This window comes from Podarcis vaucheri, assembly GCF_965113315.1.
Source record: "Podarcis vaucheri genome assembly, chromosome: 10".
NCBI classification, from domain to species: Eukaryota; Metazoa; Chordata; class Lepidosauria; order Squamata; family Lacertidae; genus Podarcis; species Podarcis vaucheri.
The window spans coordinates 7,023,533-7,045,094 of NC_138748.1; the positions used below are offsets into that span (position 1 = coordinate 7,023,533).

The 21,562-nt window shown below is 42.6% G+C and overlaps 1 protein-coding gene across 17 annotated transcripts in view; it reads left to right on the forward strand.

The window, feature by feature from the left end:
- The window catches only part of MAGI2 (membrane associated guanylate kinase, WW and PDZ domain containing 2), a 621,598-nt gene that overhangs the window by 360,611 nt on the left and 239,425 nt on the right, over nucleotides 1-21,562 (forward strand). For all 17 annotated transcript variants that reach the window (XM_082239441.1, XM_082239452.1, XM_082239456.1 and 14 more), the window contains 2 exons: nucleotides 13,361-13,576; nucleotides 19,106-19,316. In XM_082239441.1, the coding sequence (XP_082095567.1) occupies nucleotides 13,361-13,576; nucleotides 19,106-19,316 (427 nt within the window). The remainder of the gene's footprint in view (nucleotides 1-13,360; nucleotides 13,577-19,105; nucleotides 19,317-21,562) is intronic.

A 21,562-nucleotide genomic window follows, 5' to 3' on the forward strand; every position in this document is an offset into this window, starting at 1 on the left:
ATCCAAGGCAATTTGATCTGCAAAATCCTTCTTATTGGTCAAATTAATAACATATAAGTTAACTCCCCCCTCCAAAAAAAAAGCCCTTTAGAATGTTTTGGATTCCTGAACAGTCTTCCTCCTTAAGTCACCAGGGGCATTCATCTCACCCCTCATAGATATAGAAGCAGGAAAACACATTTCTTCTTTCTGCCCAGTCCGTCAATTTGTCCATTTCCATATTTCCAAAACCTTACTTAACCATTCTTTTTAGTGGTTGACCAATGGTAGATAGTTAAGTAAACCACAAGAAAAAATATGAGGATAATTCATTGAATCTTGGTGTTCATGTGTTCATGTGAAGGAAAACGTACCATCAGAAAGCATAAGAAAAGGAGGAGACTGGTAATACAGTGGTACCTTGGGTTACAGATGCTTCAGGTTACAGACTCCGCTAACCCAGAAATAGTACCTCGGGTTGAGAACTTTGCTTCAAGATGAGAACAGAAATCCTGCTCCGGCGGCAGCGGCGCAGCAGGAGGCCCCATTAGCTAAAGTGGTGCTTCAGGTTAAGAACAGTTTCAGGTTAAGAACAGACCTCCAGAATGAATTAAGTACTTAACCCGAGGTACCACTGTACAAGGAAAACCTAGGGCAGAAGACAAGACGAGAACAACAGGTGAAAAACAAGAGGACCGCTCATGCTTGTAAGATAGAAAATAATAATCTCAGCAACAGGCTGTCAGTATACAAAGAAAGAAAATGGTTTGCAGAGCCCAAGCAGGCAATAGAGTCTTACAAAAGGAGGAACATCATATTTGCTTAACAGCCACATGCACAGCCATGCCACTGTGCAGAGCCCAGGAAAAAAATGGTCCACAGAGGCAGGCACTAGCAACATACACAGGACTTGACATTTACTTGGCCCTCCTAATGTTATTGGACCACAGGAAATTGATCATGACCTAATGAAAATGAAATTGCTGAGAAAAGTCAGTTGTTGTTTAGTCATGTCTGACTCTTTGTGACCCCATGGACCAGAGCACGCCAGGCACTTCTGTCTTTCACTGCCTCCCGCAGTTTGGTCAAACTCATGCTGGTAGCTTTGAGAACACTGTCCCACCATGTCATCCTCTGTCGTCCCCTTCTCCTTGTGCCCTCCATCTTTCCCAACATCAGGGTCTTTTCCAGGGAGTCTTCTCTTCTCATGAGGTGGCCAAAGTATTGGAGCCTCAGCTTCAGGATCTGTCCTTCCAATGAGCACTCAGGGCTGATTTCCTTCAGAATGGAGAGGTTTGATCTTCTTGCAGTCCATGGGACTCTCAAGAATCTCCTCCAGCACCAGAATTCAAAAGCATCAATTCTTTGGCAATCAGCCTTCTTTATGGTCCAGCTCTCACTTCATACATCTCTATTGGGAAAACCATAGCTTTAACTATACGGACCTTTTTGTGCCTTATTAACATTTTAACAGCACTCTTGCATTTGATAGATTTCTGTTTAAATGATGAAATATTTGTACATGTACTGTACATTTCAATTTCCTCTGGAAAGCAATTTAAAATATTTGAAAATATTTTAAGGGGAAGGCTAACTCAATCCCCCCCCCCCGTTTTGAGTCAAATAAATATTACGAGAAAGGAGTATACAGATACTTCTACTTAATAATTTCGCTGATTGACTGAGGAATTTGTTTTAGCTTTTGAGAGAGAATAGATAATATTAATATTAGAAAGGCACTGTGTAAACCAATTAATCATCCCAATAGAAGTGCCATTCTAAAACAGTAATAAATGCATATACAAAAACCGTTGAAGGATTTGCAGTCACAATACTATTGTTCTGTCAAGTGCTGTGTAGCTGGAGCCAGAGGCTGTGCACATATCAGGTGCTCTTTGGATTACCTGGGACTGCTGTTCGAAGGACCAAACTGTGGGCTGTTCAAGCTGGGGCACCATCACAGCAGCCCCAAGGCCTCAGGTGGCACAAAAGGGTCAATCCCATGCCACAGTCTTATATAGTCACACACACACACACACACACACACACACACCGTCCCCACATCTGCTGCTGACTTTTCTCAGGGCAACTAATTGCTGAAGCTACCAGATTTTGTATTTTGTGTTTTTTTATATTGTGATTTTGCGTTGTGAACCACCCTGAGACCTATGAGTATGGGGCAGTATGCTAATCTAATAATAATAAAAATTCACGCATTTGTGCCATCATAAAATATTTTATTTCGTTTACATAACCCTGTTGCTGCAGTCCATGTCGCTGATTGGTTTCAATCCTGAAAAACTAGAACAGTCAATTGTTAAATGCATTTTAGTTGATTAGTGTATTTGAGTGATTACACCTGCATTGCACCAAATTACACCTGCATTAGTGTAATTTGAGTGATTAATCTATTAAAATTAGATTTCACTGTATAACCAACAATTCATGTTGATGCTGCAAAGAAATGGAAAGAAGTGCAAAGTAACTTTTCTTTAAAAACCTCTAACTTTTATTGGTGGTTTGATCTTTTCCTGTTTATGAATAAGAAAAAGAACGATGTAACGCCATCATCTCAGTATGCTACTTTGTAGAACTCACAGTTCTTTATTTATGCTGTAATAACAGTAAGAGTAACACTTGGTATCTTTCTATAGTACTTTAAAGAGAGCAATTCCTGTGTAATCTTTGCTGTCCCTGTTAGTCTCTGGAAGTGATTTTCATCTATGCTGTAAGCTATGTTATTTATATTTTTCTTAGGATAATTTTTTTCCCCAAAAGTGTAAAACACACACACACAAACACTCCAAAATACCCTTAAAGGGGTTTGGTCCCAAATACCTGAAAGACCACTGCCCGCCTTACAAACCTTCTTGTTAAGATCAGCAGAGGAGCTGCCAATTGGTTCTTCCACTGCACTCAGAAGTCTGTGGAGGGGAGGAGGGGAGCGCAGGAGAGAGCCTTCTCCATGGTGGCCCCTAAAAACCCTCCTCAAAAAGTGGCATTTGGCACCTTCATGATGTAATTTCTGTCACATGCTGGAGATGCACCTTTTCATCCTGGCCTTTGACAATATGGCATGATATTTTTGCTTGATTCGAGCAAGTCCTGGAGTTTGCCAAATTATGGAGTAATTCCAGCTTCATTTTCTTTAACTAAGGCAACATTCATTTCAACCAAATTCCATTTTTTAGTTCAATTTTAATTAAATCTCAATTTCTAGCTATATTAGTCAGCAGACAAATCAGATCTATTTTTTTAATATGAGGGGATGCACACCTTTAATTAATCCAAATAAAACCAGCAATAGAATTATGGTTACTATGAAGTCTAAAATCGTATTTAAAATATTGTTTACTGTGATCAAATTTGCCATAATTTTTTCACAATGTGCCAAAGGAGAATAATACCTGTATCGTAAATTACATCTCTAGCACACAGCAGAATAGTTGTGGTGTACTTAATTTTACAAGCATAAGGTATAAGCAAGGCATCATTTTTACATGCCTTTACCATCTTCCTGTAGAGTTTTTAGATTAAAACCAGGAACATTACATGAAGCTGACTTGTTAGTCCATCGAGCTCAGGACTGTGGCAAGTCACTCTCCTAGGTAAAGTCTTGTCCATACTTCTTACCTGAAGCAGAGATGCCAAGATCACCTGTTTAGTGTGTGGTGCAGGATTTTCTGCAAGCAAGTGATGTGCTTTGCCCCTGAGCTATGAAATAAAGCTATGAAACAGTAAGCGCTAATAGGGATAATGGTCTCATGTTTTGCCTTCCCCACTCCTCGTTAAGCAGTCATGAGTGAATTCCCATCAAGTTGTATCCGTCATGAATCAAGTTAAATTATTTTGCCTGCACTGTGTGCCTGCCCATCCCTTTCACCACTGGTGCTCCTCATGTATACAAGGCCCACAAATTGGGCTGGAGAGTGGAACCAGTGCAGAGGTGAGCCCAGGAATTGTTCACCACCATTCTAAGTGTTTATCTTTTGCCCCTGGCTCTAGCTGGCCTTCTAAATAGAAAACAAAGAAACCAAGCAGATGCCGCAAGTCTGAATGATGTTCATCACTCTGTGTTTACTTGCCCCATTTAGGAGTTTATTTTGTACACTTGTTTATACAACCCACAGTTGAACAAAGAATGTCCCTCCAGCCTTTCCAGCTCATTCATTCATTCATTCATTCATTTAGAAGCAAGAGCATTCCAGGGCCACCTTTCAGACCTAAACAGGGGCCCCCAGATTAGATGTGTGCTTGTGCTGCAATAGATACATTTGCAGAAACAGGCCTGCAAACCATTGCATCAAGAAGGATTTATAGAACTGATAGTGTTTGTTTCCAGTAGCCAGCGGACAAAAGTTTCAGTGAAAATGTATCAAAATTGCATGTGTCCGAGAAAACAGGGTGGGAGATGAGACAGAAGAAATGCAATCAGCCCCAGGCAAAATGGCTTGTCAATGAGAAACCAAAGATAAGAAGCATTAATCTGCCATGGACATTGATTCCAATCTGCACTGACTGTGTGACTGTCTTAAACTTCAAAAACATTTGGTTGCCCTTGATGAAAGAGATCACTTTTTGGTCTCTTAGTTAGCAAATTGTTGCATGCCAATTCCACTTGCATTGGAGATATTGATCTAAGTGCTTATAGAACATTAGTAGAGGCTAATAGGAAATCACATCGTAATCCCAATTTATTCATTAAACTAATCCTCTTTCTATTACTGATCGCCTTACATGCCCTCCATCCCTTAGAAGCCCTACATTTTGTTTTTCTCCTTGTGTTGTGCTGCAAGACTCAACAGCTTTCTCATCAGTTGTACTATTTAGATTGTAGGCAGAATCCACCTGAAGGCCAGAGCATGCTCATAGTGGTGGATTTGGGGCTCTCAAATTTCAGCATTGCCCTGTGTGATGCTAAAATGCAGCACGCACACACACCCCACCTCTCACACTCCATTCTACAGCATTGTTTTGGCAGCCGCTGCAGCATGACACACAGTGCAACCATACCGGTTGCACTACGCTACCTTTTGATGCCCAGTAGTGCTTTTTGAATAACAGTGTGCTGTCTGGGGATAGTAGACTGCAAGAATCACCAGAAAACCCACCTGGCATGTGAAAAGTAGTTATCTTTGGATCCTGGCCTGAAACCATGATAAAAAGTGTAACAAATGGCAACTCATACTCTTAGTGACTGGTGTTCTTTAATCTAGAACTAGATCTATGTCTAGTACACCTCATTCTTTGACTAGGTCTTAAACAAAAATATGTCAACAGAACACTTCATTACATGTCTACTTGGAAACAAGCTCCTCTGGCCTTGTTAGTATATTCAAGCTAGCTTGGTGCTGTACAGTACATAAACTGTGGTCATTTTGTTGCACAATTGCTCTTGCCGTGCCACTAGGAGCTAAGTCCTCAGCAATTTAAGCCCAGGATACCTTAAGGACTACTTTATCCTGTATGCCCCGGGTCAATGAACAAAATCACATGGGGAGGCAATGTTAATTCTCCCTATCCATGGACCAGAAGCGTCAACAAGGAGTTGTGTCTTCAGTGGGCCCAACTCTATGGCACTCTCTCCCATTTGAAATCAGGCAGGCATCAGATTGAAATGGTTTAATATCAGGAGGCCTTTGCACCACAAGCGATAATAATTTCGTTTTTGGAAACTAGTCTGAAGCCCTGTGAGAAGTTGGAGCTCTATAGTGATGTGCAACTTTGAGAAGGGGAGAAAGTTTTTGGTAGTTTGGGGCTTTCTTCATCCTGTGTTCATAAAACGGCATGATGTAATCTTGTATTTGCGGGGTGCAAGGGCAGTAAATACTCCTAGATCTTAAAGGGCACTCAGCACTGTTACCAAACATTTAGGGACAAGGCTGACAAAAATAATTAGAATTGTACTTTCTGACATAGCTAACAAGGACCGAAGCATGCTTACCAGAAAATAAAGGGCATTCATTTTTAAGAGCAACATTGTCTCAGCATCTCTGCTAATTCACAAATGACAAGAAGCACACCTTTAGGGAACAGGACAAAACTCTGCTTTTATGTTACACCAAGAAAGCAGACTATTTTCAGATTCCTTGAATCACGTATGCTCCAAACTAAGCAGGGCTTTGGTAATTTGGCTTGGCAGTTTCTAACTCATGATGACATTTACTTAAGGTAAAAACCACTGGGAATGATTGTTGCATTGAACCCTGTGGGACTAAGTGTCTGCCAGTAAAAGCCTGATTGCCAAGAAAAATGGAAATTGCGGAACAACAACAACTTTATTATTTATATCCCACCCAGCCACTCTGGGTGGCTTGCAACAAAAGATTAAAAATACATTAAAACATTAGTCATTAAAAACTTCCCTAAACACACCAAAAGTATATATTTTCTACAAAAGAGATATGGAATCTTAATGGCTTGTGTCCGGAGGCTACAGTCCTCTATGAGGATCTGCATGCATAATCCCAATTGACTTCAGTTTGATTTAACAGAAATGCGGCTATACAGGATTTCAAGCTCAAACTGCAAAGGACTTTGAATTCTGAGCAAATCTCCTGCACTTCGAGGCAACCATTTTTGGGCACAATCTGTATAACATTTGACTGAAAGCTTTACAAGAGAAAATAGTCAATATGTTGTCCACTGAGACAAGACTTTCACCAATTCTGCTTCTCCAGCTTCAGAGAAACACTCACAGAGAACTGAAATATGACTCTAGATTCTGCATGGGAAATCACTTTGAGAGGTTTGGGCTGCAATTCATGCTCCATTTGTTCTGAGGAATCAAATGAGATCATTTCAGGAAGCACTATGCACATTTTAAGATAACAAATGTTTGGAAATTGTGTACATACCACATCCTGTAAATGGCTTCTGAGTACCTAGAACTGAGGAACAGTTTATAACCAATGATAAAATGCTAGGGCTGGCTGTCAGACCCACAGAGGTTTCCAGCTCTTTAAAATCTTTCAAATCAAGATGAAATCAATCAAAATTTTGAACTAAGGGAAGTGAAAAGTAAAGATGGAAGAAAGCCAGATGTAGCAAGCAACAGGAACCTGTCAGTTATTGGCTTGTTACCTATTCTGATCATTTGGTTGTGAGGAAAACATCCATTCCAATCTAGAAGATGCTTTATATTTTTGTCATGCATAAGGTAAAATCTCAGCGCCTCAATCAGAGTCCTCTTCATCTGCCAAATTGACCAAAAGGGTGCCAATAGCTGTGGCAGAGCAAAGCAATTAGCAACTTACTCCAAGAAGAAGAAGAAGAGTTTGGATTTGATATCCCGCCTTTCACTCCCTTTAAGGAGTCTCAAAGCGGCTAACAATCTCCTTTCCCTTCCTCCCCCACAACAAACACTCTGTGAGGTGAGTGAGGCTAAGAGACTTCAGAGAAGTGTGACTGGCCCAAGGTCACCCAGCAGCTGTATGTGGGGGAGCGGGGAAGCGAACCCGGTTCCCCAGATTACGAGTCTACCGCTCTTAACCACCAAGGGACTACTGCATTAGTCGCAATGCCTGGGTGAGAGAATGGTGTCGGAGGATGGATTGGGGTTTGTTTAGGAACTAGGGAACATTGAAAACATGAAATGTTAAAACTAAAATGTTTTACTGTTGGCATTTGTAAGCCGCTCTATGAGCCCTGTCCGGATGAAGAATGGTGCCCAAAATGCGCACATGCACGTTTGGATGAAAGAAGAATTCTGGCCTCTCAAATGACAAGTGAAGTGTTTTGTTTTGTTTTGTTTTAAAGAAGTAGCAGACAAGTGAGTGGTTCTTGCTCTCTTCTGGGTGTGTGTGGGGGGGGCGTGTCTGGGAACAGAAAGCATATCTAACATGCACAGCCCACAAAGCTGTGTGCAGGCCAGTTGGAGAGGATGGATGCCCAAAGTTACTTTAAGCTCTTGTTTATCAGGGCTCTCCAGAAATTACTGAAAGCTGCTTTCTCTGGCAGAGCTCCAGCATCACTGGAAAACCCCACTTCAGCACATCTGTCCTCACTGGCATAAGCAAATGGATCCAGCCCATTGCTGGTGGATTACTATGTCAGCTGTTCTTTCAGATTTGAAGGGGGGGTCCAGCTAACTGTCTTGAGGATGAAAAGTGAACTTTCAATGCCTTTTTGATATGTTGTCATACTTCCCGCTTCCTATGGTAACCGCAGATTCTACTACTGTGCTCATTTCAGTGATAACTCTTCCACTTTCTTGCTATTTCTTGCAAGCCAGGCCAGGCGAAGGAAGGGCAGCCCCCTCAGGCGGCTGATATAAGATGTCAAACAAGAGCAGCAAATAGTTATTTAATTTATTATTGTTGTATTTCTGCTGTCAGGGGGAGATGCCCTCGTGGGATTTTTCTGCCCCATTTGCCAGAGTAATTTCACTAGCCCTGGTCACTCCACAGCTGCCCCGCAGGCCACAAAATGCAGACTCTGGTTTCAAGGAGCATATTCCATCCCCCTCACCACCACAGGTGAAGAGTTTGTGTGGTCGATTCCAACCAAACATTCCAACAGCCTGAATAAATGAATTAATGAAGATTTATGTCAAATGCTGTAGTCACCAGATAAACTGCTATATTCTGCACTCACTCAAGCATCCAAACCGCCTGCAAGAGCAATTCTGAGTAGAGTGCATTAGAGGAGTCACATATGATTAAGTATTGCAGTGAGGAGGAAGAAATATTTGCAACCAGCTAACAATTCTGCCCAGGACACAGAAGTGTCTGAATGAAATTACAGGAAGGAAAGGATTAAGAAAAAAATATGATTACATAACCTTAATAATAAACCAGTAAAAAGCCTACCAAATGTTTAGAAAGTGAATGCAAACCAGGGATAGTTATGTACATGGCTAATAAACAGTCATTTTGCAGGGGGTGGGGTCTTGCTATATGGCCCAAACCACTGAGAATGTCCCCCTGCTCTCCCAAAAATACCATTATTACTTCTCTTATTAATAATAATGAAAATATTGGTGTTAACTTCAAATTATCCATTTTTCAGTTGCTGTTTTATTGCAGGGGTGGCTGAACTGAGGTCCCTAGACACTGCTGGACTATACAGCTCACATTATTCTTGACCCTTGGGCATGCTGAGTGGGAATTCAGGTCCCACAGCATACATTTATTTATTCCCTTAAAATATGAAGTATAAATAAATAAATGTGTAAAATCTGTTTAAATCATGACAATAAACACAGCAGGACAGCAGTCCTTTTATTAAAAGCAGTCAATACCTAAAAGCCTGTGGGAACATCTCTTGGGCCATAGATAAGCCACTCCTGCTTCAGAGCTTCTAGAGAACTTTGTAACTGCCTTTCAGTACTTTGCATGTGACTTTCTCTGACACATTAATGTTTTGCTGAAATAAATGTGAAATTGTGCCTTTCTGTCTATCTGTCTTAGCAGTGGCTATTTAAAATGTATTTATTGATTTCATTTACGAAATGTCCAGTGCCTCTACTGTAACATCATGGAATCAGTTTGAGTTGACGTGGCCTTCAGATGTGGACCAGGTGCCGTCAGTGAAGCACCCAAACGTGTCCCACAAACCATGGCCCCTCTGGGCTTATTAAAGCGTGTAAAGAGGGGGAGGTGGCATGGGCCTAGGTAAAGGCATCCCTACAGGAATAAGTGATCCCAGACTTCTTGAAAACAGCAGTGACTCAACCACTTCTGAAAAAGCTGTAATCTGTTCACCTCCTACTAATCCAGACTGAATTACTGCACTGTACTCTGTTTCTGGAAACTGCAGCTGGTACCAATTGCTGCAGTCCAGCTTCTCCCTGGGGCTGATTATCGACGTCCAAACAGGCAGGTCCATATGAGAGAAGGTGATAAAACCAGTGGCGTAGCGTGGGGGGTGCAGGGGGGGCCGGCCACACCGGGCGCAACATCTGGGGGTTAGGGTTAGGGGGCGCAAATCCACAAGTTAGGGGGCGCAAATTACTTGCCTTGCCCCGGGTGCTGACAACCCACGCTACGCCACTGGATAAAACCATCACAGAACTGTAGAGTTGGAAGGTACCCCAAGGGTCATCTAGTCCAACCCCCGCAATGCAGGGATTTCAGCTAAAATATCCATGACAAATACCTGTGGTCCTGGTCCTAAGCCATTCAGGGCTTTAAAGGTTAAATTAATAATTTTAGGTCTTGAGAAAAGATCATTACCTTGTACAGTACAATGAATAATCACGTACTCTGGCTAAACATCCTCATAGCAGTTGTGCCAGTAAAGGCAGCGTGAAGTTGTGATTAGAGTGTCAACCGGCTATGGCTGCGGGTAGACTTGAGTTCAAATCTTTGCTGAGCCGTAGAGTTCCCTTTGTAACACTGGGTCAGCCAGTATCTCTTTCCTTGCAGCAATCTGTATACCCATCGATGTCGCAGTTAACTCTTTTGACGGAATAAATAAAAAATTGGCTTTGATAGGCTTGCTTAGCTCAGAACATTTGTGCTGAGGATTGGACTGTGAATTTATTCTGCCTCAAAATCCCCAATGTTTTTGCATTTCACATGATGCTACCTGTCTGAACCATTTCAAACTGTCTCTCCGACAAAATACAATTTCAATTAAAAATAGCAGAACAGCTCCATGTTTACAAATGTGCCATTACTGGCTCTTCAGGGAGCATAGGCAAGAGGAAGGAACAGATGTGTTTTAAGAACTTGAATATGGTGCTGGTTAAAGATGAAGCAGTAATCCACCAGTTTCAATTTCTAGCACAGATACTGTCTTGCTGTTGCAGCCAGTTATCCAAAACCTTCATTTTCCCAGATTCCAACCACTTTACCCCTTGTTGTGAGTAAAGGACACTTGGCATATTAATAACTGGGCCAGAGAGATCTGTCTAGCTCCCCCTAGTTAGTTTTCCTCACCTTTTAAAGACCTTTCTGTTTAATTTGGGCCTTTTCCACATTTGACCATTATTTAGTTATTGATCCAAGTTCCCCCTGTTTGAATTAGACCAGTGTGGTTCACAGATACACTTACTTGAATTTGTATATGAAGCGCATCTTTGATCTTTCCCATAGCACCAGTAGGCATTCCTTTTTCTGTATTTCCTCACCTTGTAACTCATTGATTCTGTGGTGCCAATTAAATGCTGATAGGGCATGCATGCAGATAGCTGTATGAGTGCCTTGGTTTAAAACAACAACAACATTCCCCAGCTAGGAAGTGCACAGAAGCACACAGGCAATTGGAAATTCTCAGCTGACAATATTTGATATGGTTTGTTGTGCAGTTCTCTGTGCAGTTTTGTGCAAATATAAAGGAAATATATGCTATAGTCCTCTGTTCAGGAGGAGCACTGAAATGAGGAGCACAGCTAGAAAAGGAATGAAAGCAACTTCAACTTATCAGTGCACACTTCCAGATCAACATTGTTGTGTAGTGTCTGACATAAAAATAAATAAATAGAAGTGGTCTGCTTGTGCATTTTTCAGATTTTGAGAACATATGAGAGATGAAAAACAAATATATAAGGCTATATTCCATTCAGTAAAAGTAAAGGTAAAGGACCCCTGACCATTAAGTTCAGTCACGAACGACTCTGGGGTTGCAGCGCTCATCTCACTTTATTGGCCGAGGGAGCCGGCGTACAGCTTCCGGGTTATGTGGCCAGCATGACTAAGCCGCTTCTGGCGTACCAGAGCAGTGCATGGAAATGCCGTTTACCTTCCTGCCAGAGTGGTACCTATTTATCTACTTTCACTTTGATGTGCTTTCAAACTGCTAGGTTGGCAGGAGCAGGGACCGAGCAACGGGAGCTCACCCCATCACTGGGATTTGAACCGCTGACTTTCCGTTCAGCAAGCCCAAGGCTCAGTGGTTTAGACCACAGCTCCATTCAGTAACATGCTGCAAATAGTTGCAAGCACAGCTAGAAATGAAAATAAAGCACTGAGTGTGGAGTGGGCATGGAAAGGGTTGTCGCAGAAAGTGGCAATGGATCCACCTATCCTAAAATACTAAACTCAGTTGAGTAGTTTGGAGCCCAATTTTTCCCAGTTTATCAGATTATACCCAAATTTACAGGGAGGGAGTCTCAAGATTTGTGTTGTTTGAGGATTCAGCTAGATTGGTAAAGAAAAGGCCTTTTATATGCATTGCATATGCAATATAACACTGTGACACCAGATGGCGCTGTGGAGTCCTATCTTTCCCTACCAGATTTCCCTGTATGAGTTTACAATGCGTTTGACTGAAATGCTTCTCTGATGTGTCTAGATCCAGCCTGGGAGTAACGTCACGTGGGCTAGTCAAATAAAAGAGGAATGCAAACAGCTACAAGCACACAGTCAACTCTGGTGTGGACAAGCTGATTATTTTACTGGTTATTGATTATGTTGTTGGTTGTGGTTCATTTCACCTCTGTTTTATTTCTAAGTGTGTGATGGAGTTCTTTTTAAAAGTTATTTCATTGGTTTTTATTTCTTCACCTATTGTTAGCTGTCTTGTGCACTTTTACTGTATAAGATGAAAGCCAGGACTGCATCACTCTCAGGGGAATGTACATTTTGATACACATTTGAATACAGTGGTACCTCAGGTTACATGCGCTTCAGGTTACAGATTCCACTAACCCAGAAACAGTACCTCGGGTTAAGAACTTTGCTTCAGGATGAGAACAGAAATCGTGCTCTGGCAGCGCGGCAGCAGCAGGAGGCCCCATTAGCTAAAGTGGTGCTTCAGGTTAAGTACAGTTTCAGGTTTAGAACGGACCTCCAGAACGAATTAAGTATTTAACCTGAGGTAAAAGGTAAAGGGACCCCTGACCATTAGGTCCAGTCGTGACCAACTCTGGGGTTGCGGCACTCATCTCACTTTATTGGCCGAGGGAGCCAGTGTACAGCCTCTGGGTCATGTGGCCAGCATGACTAAGCCGCTTCTGGCGAACCAGAGCAGTTTACGGAAACGCCGTTTACCTTCCCGTCGGAGCGGTACCTATTTATCTACTTGCACTTTGACGTGCTTTTGAACTGCTAGGTTGGCAGGAGCAGGGACTGAGCAATGGGAGCTCATCCTGTTACGGGGATTCGAACCGCCGACCTTCTGATCAGCAAGTCCTAGGCTCTGTGGTTTAACCCACAGCGCCACCCGCATCCCTTTAACCTGAGGTACCACTGTACTTATTCCTCTCTATAACTAGAGGATAGGAACTAGTTGACATGCATGCGCCAGACCTCTGTTATCACGCACGACAGCTTTTGCAGCTGCTTTTTCAGTTCAGATATCCAAAACACTCTACAGATGTTTCATGGAAACCTAAATCTGAGAGGAGACAAAGCTGAAAACTATGCTGAAATAAATGGGTAGTTTTCACACAGCTCCATTTGTGGTCTCCTTGTTTTCTTTTCTTTTTTTGTCCTAGACAACTACTACGGTACTCCAAAGCCTCCAGCAGAGCCAACCCCATTATTGTTAAATGTAACAGACCAGTTACTCCCCGGTGCAACACCCAGTGCTGAAGGCAAACGCAAAAGAAATAAGTCGGTGAGCAATATGGAGAAGACTGGAATAGAGCCCCCAGAGGAAGAGGAGGAAGAAAGAGCTGTCGTCAATGGAAACGGCATGGTAATAACGCCAGGTCAGTGCTTTTCCTCTTATTATGTCCCACGTGGATTTCAGCTCCTTGCCATTGTAGCTAAAGGCAAAAGAGCAGTGACGTTACAGCAAGCAGCATGGCGTGAAATTTATGATAGCTAAACTGAGCCACCCAGTGCTGCTCAGAGGACCAGGCCAGACATTTTTTTAAAAAAATGGGAGACTTAGAATAGGCAACAACAGTGGGGCCCACTGGCAATGCTGGATTTAGAGTGCTGTGGGTGGTTCCCCACCCCACAGGGCACCAAGTTGAGGGGGCACATGATGATGATGATGATGATGATGATGATGATGATACAACCTAAATTTATACAAGTACCTACTCAAAGTTAAGGGGCACCAAATTTTGTCCTCGCTTAAGGTGCCATATTATCAAAATCTGCCGTTGGCGGATGCCAGGTGCTGAAACTTGGATATGACCCCAGAATCCATTATTTCATTGACTCAAAGTCAGGGCTTGCAATTACAGACACTGCTGCTTTGCCCTGCTTCTGTCGCTATGTCTTGAACTGTGACCGGAGATCATGTCGTTTAAAGTGTAGGTGTGGTCTCTCCCAGCTGCTTACTTCTCTGATAGTTTCTAGCCATCAAGAATCTTTTCTGGCCCACACTTGCATTGCGCTCGGAAGAATTCAAGTCATTTCTGTATTGGCTTACCTCATACTTGAGGGAGATCTAGAAGGTTATCAAATTGGGTCTCTCAATCTGCCTTTTAATGCACAAAATTGTTTTTAATGTAAGAAATTAATTGAACAGTTCAAAAGTGTGCATCACATAAAAGATTCTGAAAACTCTTGAGTTTTCATGTGTAGGAAATAGGTGTTTCATTTGTCTTACGTAGAGACAGAATATATGTGATTTAGAACCTAATAATCCTATTGAAAAAAGAAGTTTCAATAAAAAGAGTGAAATATTATTTCCCGAAGCATAGATTGAAGGATAAATCATTGCATTAAAAGCTTCTGAATATACAGCACATAAAAAACAATAAATCCAGCACCTAATCTTTAAGAACTGTAAAAATTATATACACATGGCTTTTAATACAGGACTTCCTTTTTTCCATTTGAGGAAAATAGCACATTCAATTTGAATGATTCCCCCCACCTCCATAAAGTATCATTTGTTTATTTATTTCCATCTATAAATGGCTTGCTGTAAAATATCATGAAGTGATTTAACAATAAAGACATCAACAATAAAACAAATTCATATATTAAAACAATTTGATATATAAAAATGATTTCCAATCTCATACAGAGATGCATACAAAACGTGACCGATACAAGTATACAGTGGTGTATATACAAGCCATTGCCATGCATAAGGGGGAAGCCACGAGACACACTGTTCCTTTCTTGGCCACCAAATTTCCACTAAAGAAGGCAAAAGTGAAGAATTCTGCAGGAAGCACAAAAAGATAAGGGTAACAGAACTGAAATTCATTTAAGGTGTTTTTTGTGTACACCTCCTACCAGGAACCAATAGAAAACATTAATTCAGTTTGTTAGTTGAGCTGTGCTGCTCTTTATTATGCAGTGGATAAAGCTGACTAAAACCAAGGTGTAAAGTTGCTACTGGATTTCACCTGAAACAAGTTTTCTGTTTTTTAAGCACACGCTGGAGGTTTCTGCTTAGATGTTCCCAAGCAGTTTTGTGGGAAAGGAAAGGAATTCTGATAAGGCCATAGAGATTTGGGGAGGAGGAATCACAAATCACGAAGGCGCCATGCACTTGCATGGGGCTATGCCTTGTTGGAGAGTGTGGGGACTGTTTCTCAGTGAGCCTCCTTAGGTTTGTGGCGCACGGCAATTTGTCAGCCAGGGGACTGCCTTCATTTACATTGTGCGCTTTGACTCACTCATTGAGTCATTGGAAGCCATTACGGTGGTATCTCGGTTTAAGAACAGCCCTGTTTACGAACTATTTGGTTTATGAACTCCACAAAACCGGAAGTCGTGTCCTGGTTTGTGAACTTTACCTCAATCTAAGGACAGAATCCGAACGGTGGAAGGGCACCGGTGGCAGGAGGCCTCATTAGGGAAAGCATGCCTCGGTTTAAGAACAGTTTCAGTTTAAGAACAGACTTCCGGAATGGATTAAGTTAGTAAACCACTGTATTTGCTTTATTCTTAACTATGGTGTATTTCATATCCAAGCATATACAGTCATACCTCGGGGTAAATATGCTTCAGGTTGAGCGTTTTCAGGTTACGCTCCATGGTGACCCGGAAGTAACAGAACACGTTACTTCCAGGTTTCACCGCTTGTGCATGCGCAGACACTCCAAATGACGTCACGCGCATGCGCAGATGTGGCAAATTGCAACCCGCGTTTGTGGTTGCGTTTGCTTCAGGATGCAAATGGGGCTCCAGAACAGATCCTGTTCGCACCCAGAGGTACCACTGTATATTTTTTGCTTTTAATTTTATATTGTTAAGCAATAACTATTACATTGCTTACCCTAAGTTATGACATTTACTTTGATGGCACTCACTCTTTGATAGTGTGTGTTGTTCTCTCAGGTGGTCGTCCCTTAAGGGAGACAAGAGAGGCCAGATGGTTCATTTCCAAGGTTGTAATTCCAATGCCATTCCATTGTTTAAAATGCTTTAAATGCTCAAATGGATCTTCAAGAGGAATGCAAAGTGGGAGCAGAGAGACAATTTTCATACCTCTTTTTTACACAACTAGAAAGATCTCTCTCCTAATTGCGAGACCTATTTCCAAGGAATTCAACTTGCTTTCTTTTGCCCTTCTGTGCAATATTTTGCATGCCAGCTGAGCCTCCTCTGTTCCCTGCAGTTCTTAGCTGCAGTCATGCTTTCTGTTGCCTACTGTGGGGAAAATGTCAGATTCGTGGGGTAGCTGTCAGCTTTTAGCTAGCAATTTGACTGATGAGATGAGAAACAAAATGGAAGTCACTTCCCCATCTCCCAACTCAAAAGTAAGCAAGGAGGAGAAAGCAGGAAGTATGTTACTCACTGTAGGGAAACAGAGGATTTTCTGGAAGACTTGCAAAAGCACATTTATGTAATTTTATCTACACATACAACCCTTATTTCTGTAGCAATGAAGAGGAAGGTGGTTTTCCTAAACAGCTAATATTTGCATTAAGATGTACAGAGCAATTCCGATGCATTTTCTCCTCCTTTTAAGCTTGTGCCTCTGTCCCCTGCGATGTCCAAGTGACTAAGCCTGCAGTGATTAGGCACACTTATATGGAAGCCAGAGCAAAACTCAAACATTACAAATAAAAGGAGGCTGTTTCAGAAAATGGTATCTCTCTACCAAGTCTCCTCCCACTACTCTGTAACATGTATAGGCACACTTCATTTTATTCCGCTTTGCTCCATTGCGCTTCACAGATATTGCTCCTTTTGAGGTTGTGGGTGCTGCAGAGGAGTTTGGATTTGATATCCCGCTTTATCACTACCCAAAGGAGTCTCAAAGCGGCTAACATTCTCCTCTCCCTTCCTCCCCCACAACAAACACTCTGTGAGGTGAGTGAGGCTGAGAGACTTCAGAGAAGTGTGACTAGTCCAAGGTCACCCAGCAGCTGTATGTGGAGGAGCGGAGACGTGAACCCGGTTCACCAGATTATGAGACTACTGCTCTTAACCACTACACCACACTGGCTTTCAGCAGCAGGCAGCCTGGCTGCGTCCAGGGAAAAGAAGCCCCTGTTGCCACCACCCCTCTTCTGGCCACCACAGTGGAGTCGGGTTTTCCCCCTCCCGTTCCTGCAGCCAGGATGTATAAGAAGTGCTTTGATAATTTATATGAAGTGCTATATTAATGCATAGGTGTTCTTCTTCTTCTTCTTCTTCTTCTTCTTCTTCTTCTTCTTCTTCTTCTTCTTCTTGTTATAAATGATAGACAATTCAAAGGATGGATAATTTTATAAAACATTGGACAACTAAATTGTGAACCAGCAGTGTGAAAAGCATGAGGACTAGCAACTTGTTGGGGTGCTGTTATATCTTGTTGGGGTGGATGTTAGTCTAGGAAGTCATCAGCTGCTGACTTTCTCTCATGGGGGGGGGGAACTATCATGGGAAGACCAGATTTGCACTATTTTTATACTCCAGGCTTGAAGTATTTTAATTTTTGAAAGTAGGTCACCTAAAGATGTAAGAACGTTGCCTCTGGTTACAGGAAGGAAGCTGGATTAATTTAGAATTTCATTTTATATCATGGGAAACTTGACCTATGTTTAATATATTGACTTAAGTTATCCAGTTGTTGGATTTTAGATAGATAGATGATAGATAGATAGATAGATAGATAGATAGATAGATAGATAGATGATAGATAGATCTAGATTAAAGATATAGATTATAGATCTAGGTCTAGATATATATGTGTATACTTAAAAGGTTTGATTAAATGAACCCAGGCAATAGAATGAAGTTTTTGTGAAACCAACAAATATCAACTCCTCCCCCATTTCCGTTAGTTAAACTATGGATTGTCTCCATCAGATCACATAGCTTTAGGGAGGTAGCGAGTTGGAGGAAAAGCTACCTTCACTTCATAATTGCTGATGACCAGGCAAATATCCAAAGGAAATCCCTCAGGACTTCAGGAGAATTATCATGTGTAGCAGTAAACATTGAACACCACCCCAAAGTGGATTTTAATCAGATAAAAAAGCTTGTGAACTCATATTCCTGGGGATTCTCTTCCTTTGGAACCAGAAGAAAATGGAGGAGCACCATCTTTTTCTAAATCCTGTGCAATTTAATTAGTCATTGGAAATGACTTGTCCTTCCTAAAATATGCAGCAATGGAGCTGATTGATGCATGAGAATTTGATGCTGGTGCTTAATTCTAGTGACTGTTTCGTAAATGTTTTGTAATCGTTACTGTGATCCTGGTTTTTATACTGTTGTTTTGATTTATGAATTGGCTGAACTGTAGATTCAGATGCGGATTTTTGAGTGTTTGCCACCTTGAATTTCCTTGGGAAAATCTGTGGAATATCAGTTTTTGAAATAAAATAAATATGCACCTAGGCATTTTTTGTCTTTAGACTTTAAGTTCCATATTCCATATGTGAATTCTACCCTTACCATGGATAGCTGACAGGATCCTTCCCACAATGAAGTGGCTCAGCAGAATCAGAACTTCCAATTCACTGTGTTCTTAATCCTCATGCACCAAAATTTGGTGGGACTTAACTAGGGTTGGTCCACAGTCTATGAGGCAGCTGTCTAATCGTATCTCACTCATGTTCCATTGCACAGACCCAGGCCATGGCTATTTTCTTGAGGTTTGGATAAGTGATACTCCAAACGAGTGGGACTGTGGCCCACAGAGAGCACACATGAAATTAAAATGTACAGCCCACAGCTCCTGTTTTATATTTCTTCCTGCTTCAGCCTAGTTTTAATATTTTCACAGGGAGAACTTCAGGTGTTTTTTGTTTGTTTGTTTTTTATTGTATTACTACAACTGATACTTCAATAGCACAAGAATCTTGACACGCATGTCTTCTTCTCTTGTGCAGAATCAAGTGAGCATGAAGAGAAGAGTACAGGTGCCTCAGGTGAAACCTCCTCACAGCCTTATCCTGCACCAGTATATAGCCAACCTGAAGAGGTAAAAGAGGATATGGATGTAACAAAGCAACCCAAACCAGAAGAAAACGATGAATTGGGCCCACTGCCTGACAATTGGGAGATGGCTTACACAGAGAAGGGAGAAGTCTACTTCATTGAGTAAGTACTTCACATTTGAAAAAAGACATGTGCCATACTTAATGCAAGCTACAGAGTTAGTAGCAAAGTTCTATAGATGGCAACTTGGATGTAAGGTCCATTGAATTCAGTGGGTCTTACTCCTAGGTAAGATTGCAGCCAACAGATTCTGAACGAATATGATAGGGACATATGTGAAATTAAAATATTTCCTGTGACCACACAGCTAATATATTGCTAGTTCTTGGAACAAAACCATATTGAGATGAAATGTGTGGCTTATAGATTTCAATGTTTACCAGATCTCATATTTATTGGTGTAGGGTTGCCATATGTCTGAAATTTCCTGGACACAGCGGGTATTCGTCCCTCTTAAACAGTGTCTGGGTGAAAATTGCTGCCATGTCTGGGAAAATCCAAACATATGGCAGCCCATGTCGGAAGTGCAGATTTTGGTGAATTTCATTAACAATAGCCCAAAACCTCATGTTTTTATTTTTTATTTTAGCTTTTGCAAACAACTTTGGCCAAAAAAAGTACAACTTTTGTGTCCAGATTTTTACTCTTTGAAATATGACAACCCTATATTGGTGTCAGTACCAATTGTAAAGTAAGGATGCCCAGTCACTCCCAGGAGAGATGTGTGGCTCGGGTGCGCTGCAGGCCCCGCGGTAAGTGCTGCCCACCATTTTGTCACCCCCCTCAGTGGGGACACCCGGGGCAGAACGCACCTCCTGCACCCCCTTGCTACGCCCCTGTGTGGACCTACACAATATTTGCTGCTTTCTTAGTTTATAAGTTAAGAAAAAGACTTACCATATTTTTCGCCCTATAGGACACACTTTTCCCCCTCCAAAAATGAAGGGGAAATGTGTGTGTGTCCTATGGGGCGAATGCAGGCTTTCGCTGAAGCCTGGAAAGTGAGAGGGGTCAGTGCGCACCGACCCCTCTCACTCTCCAGGCTTCAGGAAGCTCTCTGCAAGCCTTGGGAGCCTGCGGGAGTTCCCGTCGGGCTCCCTAGGCTTGCGGATAGCAGCCTTCATCTTGAAGTCTGGGGCGCGCTGCACACCTGGTTTGGAGGCTGGCGGCGGGAGAAGCGCGCTTCTCCCTGCCACTAGCCCCCCAAGCTCGGGGACAGCGAGGAGGCGGAGCGCCACCATCCTGCTGTTCCCCGACCTGGTTTGGGCTTCAGGCAGATATCCACAAGGCAGATATCCGCAAGCGCGCTTCTCCCCGCCGCCAGCCTCCAAAGCAGGTCAGGGGCCAGCGGGATGGCGGCGTTCCACCTCCCTGCTTCTCCCCACCGCCAGCCCCACAAGCTCGGGGGACAGCGGGGAGGCGGAACGCCGCCATCCCGCTGTCCCCTGACCTGCTTTGGAGGCTGGTGGCGGGGAGAAACACGCTTCTCCCTGCCGCCAGCCCCACAAGCTCGGGGGACAGCAGGGAGGTGGAGCGCGCCTTCCCGCTGTCCCCTGACCTGCTTTGGGCTTCAGGCAGATATCCGCAAGGCATGGGAGCCAGGTGGGAAGTCGTGCCGGTCTCCCAAGGCTTGTGGAGAGCTACCTGTTCTGGGGGCTGGGGTCGGGGGAAGCTCGGGCTTCCCCAGCCCCGCGCCTGGGGCGGGAAAATATTTTTTTTTCTTTATTCCCCCCCCCAAAAAAAAACTAGGTGCATCCTATGGGCCGGTGCACCCTATGGGGCGAAAAATACGGTAATCATAATAAGTCCATCAGACTGTTAAGTAACAAATATGATATCAGATATTATATCATAAATAAATAATATTTATTTATGTAAATAATAGTAGGTTGAAATGTCATGCTTGTGCTGCAACCAATACCAGCCTGTTTTAATGTTTACCTTTTTGAGTCAATTTGCTGCTACTCTCCCACCCACCGTCACAGTCTTTCCCCACCTGCTGTTCTCCCCATTGTCCCCTGCTGCACTTTGGGCCTAGCAGCTGGGCAGGGGCAAAGGATGTTGCCAGTACACAGCACCAGCAACTGAAGTTGCAGCTATCTGCTGCTACTTTAATTTGTCTGGCATTCCCAAATGACAAAAGAGTAGCTGCAAAATGAGCCTGATATTTCCCCTCTTTACAAAACACCTTCTTGCCATTCATGTTGGGATGGAGCTTCTATTTATACACCTGGCCACAATCCAGTGCTCATCTGTGTGCATATTAGTCTCATTGAAATAAATGCATTATAGCTTCAATAATCCTCATGTGGTTGTCCCAAGAACACACAGGAAGTGTCTGTTTGAAA